The sequence below is a fragment of the Heterodontus francisci genome, chromosome 33, assembly GCF_036365525.1.
Source record: "Heterodontus francisci isolate sHetFra1 chromosome 33, sHetFra1.hap1, whole genome shotgun sequence".
Lineage (NCBI taxonomy): Eukaryota > Metazoa > Chordata > Chondrichthyes > Heterodontiformes > Heterodontidae > Heterodontus > Heterodontus francisci.
In genome coordinates, this window is record NC_090403.1 from 51,638,167 (window position 1) to 51,649,928 (window position 11,762).

The 11,762-nt window shown below is 47.0% G+C and overlaps 1 protein-coding gene across 4 annotated transcripts in view; it reads right to left on the bottom strand.

Annotated features, from left to right (window-relative positions):
- The window catches only part of LOC137348204 (protein AF-10-like), a 172,028-nt gene extending 160,706 nt beyond the window's left edge, over positions 1–11,322 (bottom strand). For 3 of the 4 annotated variants that reach the window (XM_068013556.1, XM_068013555.1, XM_068013554.1), the window contains exons 1-2: positions 11,049–11,322; positions 9,183–9,262 (exon numbers count right to left, since the gene is read on the bottom strand). In XM_068013556.1, the coding sequence (XP_067869657.1) occupies positions 9,183–9,262; positions 11,049–11,157 (189 nt within the window). In that variant the 5' untranslated portion in view covers positions 11,158–11,322. The remainder of the gene's footprint in view (positions 1–9,182; positions 9,263–11,048) is intronic. The other variant, XM_068013557.1, reaches the window with a different exon arrangement.
- Between the last annotated feature and the right edge of the window lie 440 nt (positions 11,323–11,762).

Here is an 11,762-nt window from a genome sequence, read left to right on the forward strand (position 1 = left end):
TAATCAAAATGGGCGACTATAACGGACAAAATAATCCCAGTTTTCAGTTCAATTCATCCAATCGACTAATGCTTTCCACTTCCCAGTTGCAAGCGATGAAACCTGCCCAGTCCCAGAAAAGGTTATCGTGGGACCCAAACAACTGCAGATCAATATCTTTACTGCCAACTGTGTCAGAGTTCATGGAAACTGCAGTGCAAGAATCTGGTGATCGTCACTACTGATATAACTGTTGATTTTGCTGCCAAACACATTTGCAATCTTCAGTTCTGTGGTTCAGAAAAGAACCATTTTCTCAAAGCTCTACATTAAGTTACATATAAATTCACAGCACAGAAAGAGGCCATTTGGCCCAACTGACAATTTATTTATTTATTTATTTTTTAATTGATTCAGAGGATGTGGATATCACTGGTAAGCTAGCATTTATTGCTCATTACTGACTGCCCTTGAGAAGGTGGTGGTGAGCTGCCTTACTTCACCGTTTTGTAACTTTTCTTTGGTTCTTGAACCGCTGCAGTCCATGTGGCAATGGTAATCCCACAGTGCTGTTAGGGAGAGAATTCCAGGATATTAACCCAGCGACAAAGCAGGAATGGTGACATAGTTCCAACTCAGCATGGTGTGCGACTTAGAGATGTCAGTGTTCCCATGCACTGCAAACAAACTTCCTCCCTCCCTATATCATCTAACCCTGTCTCCTTCTATTCCTTTCTCCCTCATGAATTTATCAAACTTCCCCTTAAGGATATCTATGCTATTCGTCTCAACCTTGCGATAGTACATTCCACATTCAAACCACTCTCTGGGTAAAGAAGTTTCTCCCCCATTCTTTATTGGATTTTTGGTAGCTAGCTTTTATTCATGGCTTCTAGTTTTGGACTCACCCACAAGTGAAATCTTCTCTACATCTACCCCATCAAAGCCTTTCATTGTATTGAAAACCTCTATTAGGTCACTCCTCAGCCTTCTCTTGTCCCAGAGAAAAGCACCCCAATCTGTTCAGTCTTTCCTGACAGTTAGAACTTCTCTAACTTGTAAATCTTTTTTTTTACATCTTTTCCAGTCCCTCTCTATCCTTTTTTCAAACATGGAAATCAAAACTGAACAGAGTAATCCAAGCGTGGTCTAAACAACATTTATACAAGTTTAACAGAACGTCCCTGCTTTTCAATTCTTATTCAGTCCCAAAGCTTTTCAATAAGGTAGGGCATTCTGACCTTACTGTGAAGTTGTTGGCCTCACTTGTGAAATATCTGTTCAGCTGGTGAATTAGATAAGTAACTTGTAGAGGATGATGCAAATGATGTATTTGGATAAACTTACCTGGCAGTGGAGAGACCATGATCAGTGGCCTTTCATCCTGTTCCAGGTAGGTTTTGAGTAAACTGGCAATAACCAATCTTAGAGCTTCAGGCCAGGGAGTGCGTAACACCGTTCGGGTGGTGGTGAAGGACAAGGAAGGAGATGCACCGGTCGATCGCACCTTCTTCAAGAAAATCCTCATCGATTGCTGTGGATTCCAAGCCACGGACATTTTCTGCCTGCAGGACTTCCCCAGCAGTGGGTATTTCAACGTAACATTCAAGAATGTGGCGGAATGCATCAAGTTCCTGAAGGTGTTCAAGGAGAGGGGAAACCAGGTGCCGCTCTTGATCCTCACAGTGGAGCCGCTCTTCACGCTGCCGTCACAACGTGACCGGGTGGTGACAATTCACCTCTACAACCCCCACGTTCCTGTCGTGGATGTACTCACCTTTCTCGCCAGGGATGTCGAGGTGGTTGGCATCAGCACTGATGTCAAGGACCCATTTGGGATTTGGACCAGCAAGCGGCAGGTCAAGGTGACCTTGAAAGTCGATGCCAGTGGAGCCATCATCCATCCGCCCTCCAGCTTCGCTATCGGGGGAAGTCGAGGCTTCTTGATCTACGCTGGGTAGCCCAGAGTTTGTCGCACCTGTGGCAAATCTGGTCACATGGCAGCTAACTGCAGCACTGTCATCTGCAAGAACTGCAAGAAGGAAGGCCATCAGACCAAGGACTGTAAACAGAGTAAGTGCTGCAACCTGTGCGGTGAGGCAGGCCACCTCTACAAAACCTGCCCCAAACGCTGCCTCAGTTATACTCAGGCAGCAAGGTCCAAGGAAAGGCCGGGAGAAGGAATGGTGAATGCATCTGGTGCTGGGAAGGAGATGAGCAACCCTCTCTGCAGCAAGGAAAGTCCACCTGAGAAGGAGAAGAAAGGGGAGGCAGTTGAAACCAGCGACCCAACACCTACCCTGCACCCGGAAACCCCTCCTCCACAGACAGAATCAATGGAGGAGGAGGCAGCAGATGGACAAACAGGTCAGTGGCAAGTGGTACAAAGGAAAACCACAAAGAAAAAACCTCCAAAAGCGGAACAGGCCACCACCCAAACCAGTGGCAAGAGGAGGCTACCGTCTGAGACGCTTGACAGCAGCTCCTCCTCACTGGACGAGGAAGTGCCGGAAGGATGGCACCTGTAAAAGAAGCAACAGAGCTCAAAAGTAGCTGGAAGATAAAGCCCCCCAACCCCCGGGCACTGGAAGCTGTGATGGGCCCAGCACGCCCCAAACCCAAAGCGCTGAACCTAGCGACATAGCCAGCGCATCCCAGCTCCGGGACACCGAGAAGAAAGAAGCGTCTGGCGCACTCCAGCTCCGGGAAGCTGAGAGCAGTGATGTTTTCGAGGAGCAACAGAGGGGAACAGCACAGGACAGTCCAATCCTTGCTGCCTACAAGACCCCCCCCGATGTCACCCCAGCGGAACAAACCCTGCATGAGAAACCAGGAGGGGTTTCTGAGCCCAACCAACGTGAAACAGCTCGTGCACACTATGCGTATGCAGGAACATCGCGAAGGACTGAAATTAGCAAGGACAAATGGTATGGGAAGCAAAAACTAACTTAAAAATGGGCATAAAGGTTGCTTCAATTAATGTGCATCGCATTAAATCCACTACGCAATGTGTTTCAACCTTGGACTACCTCGCCAAGGTCAAAGTCGACCTTGGAACACCACACCTCAACACCTACAGTCAGTGGTCGTGATGGTGGTCCCACGGGCCATCGACTTGGTCAGGGGGTAATGACTGCCGTTCCTCCGGCCTGGGTGTTCTGCTGCGGGGAGGTAACTTCACCATCTCCAAAATTAAGGAGGAGGTGGGCGGTCGCCTCCTCGTAGCAGATGTGATGTATAACAATGCTCTGCTCGGGTTGATCAACGTGTACGCCCCGGTTCAATGCAGCGAGCGGCTGACCGTCTTCCAGCAGCTCCCACTGCTGCTGGCGACGTCCAGGCCTGTCATTCTAGGCGGTGACTTCAACTGCATCATCGATGCGGCTGGACGATCCGGCAGTGACGACAGCAAACTGGACGCTACGTCCAGATTCCTAATGGAAACAGTTAAAGATGCCAAACTGCACAACGTCTTCAGCAAACCTGCAAACGGAGCGCAGCATAGACATACATGGTCAAGATCGGACGGGTCTGCCCACTCCAGGATTGACTTCCTGTGTTTGTGTCCCGTGCTGTCACGGTCAGATCCACCAACGGCAAGCCGGTGTTCTTCTCTGACTGGCCGACTGTCACTTACAGGATAACCAGTTGGCAGGGGGATATGGAAGCTCAATGCTACACTGCTAACCCCAGAGAATGTTGAGGAACTCAAAAGAGATTACAAAGGTTGGAGAACCGTGAAACTCCTCTTTGAGTCTCCAGTTCACTGGTGGGAGGCGATCAAGGAGATCAAGAGGTTCTTTATCTTTAAAGGTGTTCAGAGGGCAAGAGAGAGACAGAGGGAAATGTCCCGACTCCAGAAAAGAATGCAAAATCTGCTCCGGCTGCAGTCGATGGGGGTCGAGGTCAAGGAGGATCTCCATGAGGTGAAGAGCCAGCAGGCCTCGCTCTTTGCCACGGAGGCCTCCAAGATCATCTTCCAGTCCAGAGTCCGCTCCATTGAGCAGGATGAGACGTGCTCGCGTTACTTCTTCTAAAAGGTACCCAGAGAGAACTCTGTGATCAGAGGCCTGAAGGAAGAGGATGGCTCGGTAACATCTTTGCAGTCCGACATACTAAGGATCAGCAAATCCTTTTGTGCTGGGCTGTACGATGTGATGTCCACAGACAGCAGAGCCTCCCAGTCCTTCCTGTCATCTATCACAGAAGTCTTAGATGACATCATGAGGGAGAGACTGGACAAGCCGCTAACTCTGGACGAGCTGACAAAGGCCTCAAGTCCTTCGAGATGAATAAAACTCCCAGAAGCGATGGCTTACCGGTTGAGTTATACTCGGCCCTGTGGGACTGGGTCGGCTCAGACCTGCTGGAAGTATACGAGAGTATGCTCCTGGCTGGCAGCATGTCAGAATCCATGAGGAAAGGTATCATCACCCTCATCTACAAGCGGAAGGGGGAGAGGGCAGAAATCAGAAATTGGCAGCCCGTCTCACTGCTTAATGTTGACTACAAGATTCTGTCCAAAGTCATAGCCAGTCAGGTCAAGTCTGCTCTGGAGTTGGTGATTCACCCCGATCAGACCTGTACTGTACCCGGCAGGAAGATCTCTGATAGTCTCGCGCTACTCAGGGATACGATCGCCTGTGTACAGGACAGGAGGGTGGACACCTGCCTCATCAGCCTGGACCAGGAGAAGGCTTTTGACAGGATATCACACACCTACATGATGGAGCGCAGTCTCAATCAATGGGTGGGAATCAGACAGTTTCCCGATCAAATCTGGAATCAGACAGGGCTGTCCTCTCTCCCCTGTCTTGTTTGTTTGCTGTATTGAACCCTTTGCTGAGTCTATTAGGAAGGATGCGAGCATAAGAGGGGTGACAATCCCAGGCAGTGGAGGCACTCAGGTTAAAACCTCCCTGTACATGGATGACGTCACCGTCTTCTGCTTGAATCCGCTGTGCATTCGCAGACTGGTGAGCATCTGCGACCAGTTCGAACTAGCCTCGGGAGTCAAAGTTAACCACGGCAAGAGCGAGGCCATGTTCTTTGGGAACTGGGCTGACCGATCCTTTCTCCCCTTCACTGTCAGGTCAGACTACCTGAAGGTGCGGGGGATATGGTTCGGAAGGGCCAGGGCATGCACCAAAACCTGGAGGGAGCGAGTAGCCAGGGTACACCATAAACTGAGCATGTGGGAGCAACGATCTCTCTCCATTGTGAGTAAGAATCTGGTCATCAGGTGCGAGGTGCTCACGTTGTTGTTCTACGTGGCGCAGGTCTGGCCCATAACCCACTCCTGCGCTGTGGCGGTCACCCGAGCCATTTTCCGCTTCATCTGGAGATCCAAAATGGACCGGGTCCGGAGGGACACGATGTTCAAGCCTCTGGATAAGGGCGGGAAAAATGTACCCAACGTGGCCCTCGTCCTGATGACTACCTTCGTGTGCGGCTGCATCAAGCTGTGTGTAGACCTCCAGTACGCAAACTCCAAGTGTCACTACGTGCTGAGGTTCTATCTGTCCCCGGTGTTGCGAAGGATGGGCCTGGTCACATTGCCGCGGAACGCTCCATCCAGTTGGACCGTGCCGTACCACCTATCCTTCGTGGAAAAGTTTGTGCAGAAAAACACCTTTGACCACCAATCCATCAGGCAGTGGTCTGCACGGAATGTCCTCAAGGCCCTACAGGAAAAGGAGATGGTAGATCCTGTCGGATGGTTCCCCAAGCAGACTGCCAAAGTCATTTGGCGGAATGCCTCATCACCAGAACGTTCAAACAAGCATCAAGGTGTAGCTTGGCTGGTGGTGAGAATAGCCCTTCCCAACAGCTCCTTCCTGCATGCCCGGAGTCTCACCCCCTCCGCACAATGCCCCCGCGGTGGCTGTGGTGGGGAAGAGACAGTTGCTCATCTCCTTCTGGAATGTGTCTTTGCAAAGCAGGTGCGGAAAGAGATGCAGTGGTTTTTGTTGAGGTTCATCCCGAGCAGCTCTGTAACACAGGAGTCTGTGCTCTACGGGCTGTTCCCAGGGACACACACCGAGACAAACATCAACTGTTGCTGGAGGACCATTAATTCGGTGAAAGACGCTCTTTGGTCTGCCCAAAACCTGCTGATCTTCCAGCACAAAGAGTTGTCCACGACCGAGTGTTGCAGACTGGCACATGCCAAGGTCCAGGACTACATGCTGAGGGACGCACTAAAGCTTGGGGCAGCCGCGGCAAAGGCTCAACAGGGAAAGACCACTGTGTAAGGTCCTCCCGCCATAGTGAACAGAGGGGCTGGACCCATGGAAAACCCCTTGGGCTGTAAACACAGAGCATGGTTTAGCTGTAAAATGTACATGGCATGTAAAATGAAATGGAAGGGTTGTGAGGCAACTCACTCCTGTATTGAAGAAAACTGATTTCCCATGCACTTTCTGGAATGTCAACTTGGTGCTGTTTTGAACTGTTTTGTAATTTACTTTTTTTTTTAAAAAAGTTTTTTTATGAATAAAGTATATTTTTGGGGAAAAAAAAAGTATTGGACAAACAGCCATTCATCATGTTGCCATATTCACACAAAAACAGGAGGTCCTGGGCAAGTCTGTGTGAGGCCCATCCAATTCCTGAATCGCATTACACCAGCTAACCTCTCCCAATGGCTCAGTGGAGAGTGTAGGTCCCAACACCATTCTCATTTTGAGCAACACAAAACCAGTAAGATCCCAGATTTGACCCTTGGCCATTGCTCAATTAACACTCAGTAAATATGGCACTGGGAGTCCTTGATGTGCCCTGAGCACCTCAGATTTAACTTAACTGGAAGAGGGGAGAAAAATCAGCCAGGGTTCCAACTCCTGACTATTACTGAGTGACCATTGTTGGAAAAAAAAAGTGTATTCGCATGAGGCAGGTAGCGGGGCAGGAGAGAGAGAGAGAGAGAAATTTCCCCTTTTTGCTACAAATTGCTGACCTCATAAATGTAGTGGGATAGCAACATTCTAACACACATTTAGGCTGTTTTACAATTTCCTTCAATGAGCAGAGTAAATCTTGCTGCGTTTATGATGTTGCAACAAGGATGAGAATTTTAAATTTGAGGTACCTGCGGGCTGGGACCCAATGTGGTCAGCAAGCACAGGGATGATGGGTGAACAGGACTTGGTGCGAGTTAGGAAATGGGAAGCAGAGTTTTGGATGAGACTAGGGAGGGTCTGTCTCACTCACTCAGAGAAGCCATAAGGATATCTAGTGTAGGAAACGGAAGTATCAATCTGGCTCACTAATCGTCACTCCACTGAAGCTGGAACCAAGGCAATGTTTTTGGGCAGGTGGAAAACATTACCTTTCCTGGGGTCTGACATCTTACTTTGATGAATAAAAAAAAACTTCCTTTAAACTACAAAGCACAAGGCCACAGGATCTGAGATGATTTTGATCAGTTCCTCATGGGCCCCATTTCCTGCATAACAATAGTATTTGTATTGTTTTTCTTACCATGTTGCCATCAGGAAATAAATTCTGTGTGCTGAACCACACAGCTTGCTCCCAGACTGCAAGGCAACAGTCCCTGTAAGTGGTGGCGAGGAGATGCCAGGGATGGCCAAGGAGTGACTTTCCCTCTGCTGAGAGTAATAGAGCAGAACAATGTCAAGCCTACATCCATCCCTGTTCTGTGTCACAGCTGCCACCATTACTATGTCACTCTTTGTTTCAGGATGCTAGGCAAAATTCCAGTCAGATGTGAACCATCTGATTTCCAGGAGTGGAAAAATTATACCTCCTCAACTTGCCCTTTTCTACATCACAATCAGTTTCTAATCCCAAGCCCCCAGTTTGGAAAAAAACTTCCAGCCCTCCATTAACAAAATGGCATTTGTTTTGTTGAAGTGATGCCATCCAATTCTGAAGTCTAGCTGCACTGAGCTTTGAAGTGAAATCCTTTCTTTCTCTCTCTCGCATTACCCTGCCCCTTTCTTGTGGTTACCCAACGTGCCAAATTTAAAAATGTAGGGAAGGTCATGCAGCAGCTACTGGTGAAAATTTATGTACACAATTATTTTGTCACAATAGGAATAAGTAATACATACAGATATCACAATAAAGCGCAAGTAAAAAGGATATAAAATAACCAGTGTACTGCCAGCACTCTCAATAACTCACCAATTTAGTACTGGCAATTCTCCAGCACCTCTTCCAAATGAGCACTTTACATAACGAAGCCTAAGCAGTGAGTTTCAGTGGGGTTTACTGATGCTGGTGGGAGTTGAAGATGGGAAAGGGGAAAATAGAATTACAGAATGCTTACAGCACAGGAGGCCATTCTGCCCGTCGAGTCCATAGCGACTATCTGCACGAGCAAGTTAGCTCGTCCCACTCTCCTGTCCTTTCCCCACAGCCCCGCACAGCAGAATAACACAGCTAAACCCAATCCCACAGAATCCATCAGTATGTGGCAAGACTAGAGAAACTGGGGTTGTTCTCCTTAGACCAGAGAAGGTTAAGGGGATATTTAGTAGTGGTGTTCAAAATCATGATGGGTTTTCGAATAAGGAGAAACCGTTTCCAGTGGCAGACGAGTTGTAACCAGAGTTAATGTAACTGGTAAAAATAACTACAGGCAAGGTGAGAATTTATTTTAAACAGTGAGTTGTTGTGACCTGTAATGTGCTGCCTGCAAGGACAGTGGAAGCAGCTTCAATCATAACTTTTGAAAGGAAATTGGATAAATACTTGAAGGGGAAAAATTTGCAGGGAAATAAGACTAATTGGATTGCTCTTTCAAAGAGCTTGCATCGGCATGATGGGTCAAATGGCCTCCTTTTGTGGTGTATCAATTATTCTACATGTGTACTTTCTAGCAGGGACAGTGGGCATGGAGCAGGAATGACGACCCTGTCTAATGTACCCTCTCATCAATCCAAGGACCCTTGAGGCCAACTCTACCTGTACAGCACAGACCAACAATCCAACTTGGGATATTCTTGATCTCTATGGTTCAGTATTCAAATAGGTCATGTATTATCCACTGTGCTATCAGTGGTACTAAATTATATCTATGATAAATTTCCAACATCCTAAGTTATTTACAGCATAAATGAACTACATTTATAACCATCACAGGCAATGCTTTTAACATAAACACTTACCCTCAGCTTTCAAGGGTTAATGTAATGTTACACCTAACAGAATTCAGAGTGAATTTAATAAATACACACCACTCTGGCAGCTCGCTCTTGAGATTCACACTTTCTGCAGAACCATGGACCAGTTGGGACCTGAACGATTCCATAACAAGCTGCAATTAAAACAGGGAAAACAACTATAAATACACAAAAATTCATTCATAAACAGGCTTTTAACAAGTCACAACAGCACTCTCTATCTCTCTGCCCTCCCCCCCTTTAATCTGCCTTTTCTTCCCTCTCCTGAAAACACTAAGATACAGTTGCTAGTAGTACCCACCCCCATCAGCTTTGGTGATGACCCCTTTAACCTTCTCTCTGTGCACACACACATTATAATAAACAGTATGCTAACAGCAGCTTTTTGACCTGATGCCAAAAACACCTGTGCATTCTTTTTATAACCCAAACACCTGACACTATTCCCTGATCGTAAGGTTACTTTTATTTAAGTCATTGCAATTTTTTGGGGCATCTTCCTCTTGCACCAACTGATGCCCGAGTAGAGTTGGAGAGTTCCAGGACTGATTAGCCCAGTCCACGTTGAGTTATCATGAGAAGAGTTGGGGAGAAACTCTTGCCTGCGTGGTTTCCACCTGCACCAATTATAATCAGTTACCAAGCAGCTATTTTTCCACTTGTGCATAGACAGCAAGCTGGCCAGCTTTTTGACCGCGAAGGTGTACACAGCCAAACCTCATCGTGTCCACACGCACACATTTTAACAGGGCTTTGATTTTTAAATTCTCTTTGTGTTCAAGTCCCTCCATCGTCTCAACCCCTCCCCCTGCCTACCTCAGTGCACACTACCTTCCTCCAATTCTGACCTCTTGTGCATTCCAACTTCCTTCACCCCTCCATTGGTGGACATACCTCCAGTCCCCTCAGTGCCAAGCTCTGGAATTCCCTGAACTGCTCCAATGCTCTCTCCTCCGTTAAGACACACCTTTAAATCAAACTCTTTGACGAAACTTTTAATCACCTGTTCTCAGGACCAATCATTTTGTCTGATTATCCTACCATGAAGTATTTAGAGATGTTTTACTTGATTAAAAAAGGTGCTATATAAAGGCAAGCTTTCTTTTATGACTGATATCTCCCTTCCTCACCACCCCCAGTAGCCCAGGATCAGTGGTGAGACCAATTGTTAAAGGGACTCTGTTACCATCTTAGGTCACCCAGACTCAGGGATTGTGCCTGAGATTTTTTAGTGCGTATGGTTTAATGCCACATGAAACGGCGCATTTAACAAGCAGGCCACCAGGAGATCAGCTAAAGTTAAGGCTTATGGATGATTTGTATAAACAGAAGCCCCAGTAGTTGCTAACAACGTTACCAGCAACTAACTACCAACGTCACACATGTTAATTTCAACTGTCAATCATACAAGTGTAGGTGAGCATAGCACTGCTCCATTCTACTCCCCCCCCCCCCCCCACCGTTATTTGTGATAACGGATTATTAATCACACACAGGTCAATGTGACGCACTTAGAACTACATGAAACGCCAGAGGGGAAAAGTTAGATTGCATTTTTTTTAAAAAAAGAAATAAACGTAGGCTAGCAATTACAATATAAAATATCTGGAAAGATTACATTAACAAATGCACTGCATAAACGTTTCTAAAATACCACACAAGCAAGTCTACGCGACTGACAACTAAAAGGGACACATCACTGGCCTCCCTCCAGCCACACACACAAAAAAAAACAGACGGATTAATTTTGCAACTTCTTGATTTTAATGCTCGGTTACTGTTGGTGGTATTTTACACTGTCGATGGGAAACGATCAGACGTTAATTTTCAAGGTGTGAAATGAACGACCAGAAATGCACCACATCCTCTTGCAAGCCTTAAGCTTTTTTTTAAAAAATATGCCTTCCTCCTCTCCTTTACCTTGATGAACAGCAACATTGCAACCATGCCCGTCACAGTAGACCAAAGGATTCTCAGCCCATCCCCTCTCGTCAGAACACACGCAGCAACCTCCAACCATCTCCTTCATACTTCCCAGCCCGTCCCGATGTGTTCTTGAAAACTAGTTACAACAAAGTAACCAAGAGCATCTCCTCTCCGACACATTGTTTCCCCATATTTTAGGAGGGGGGAGCCCCGTCCCTCTCAATGCAATGCAACCATTACCAAGGCGCAAGCGCTGCTCATTCCAAGAACTATGGCCGCAGAGAATAAATTCTACGGTTCGCCGACGTAGCGCCGGCCGAAGTCGCTAGGAAGGGTGCTTTTATGAAAAAAAAAATCGTGTTGGCTTTTATTCACACCATAACAACTTGTATTTACCTAGCGCCTTTGTCACAATAAAACAGTCCCAAAGCGCTTCACAGGGGCGTTATCAAGCAAAATTAGACAGCAGCCACATAAGGAGATATTTGGGCAGATGGCCAAAAGCCTGGTCAGAGGTCAGTTTTAAGGAGTGTATTAAAGGAGGAGAGATAGACAGGACAGGGGTTTCAGCAGGGAATTCCCTGACAGCTGAAGGCATAGCCACCATATGCTCCTACACTTAGAATGAAAGCAAACGTATCAGAGAGATTATAATAGGTTATGTGTATGCTTAGAGTGCGGTCTTTATTTTTGCACAATATTTAATTG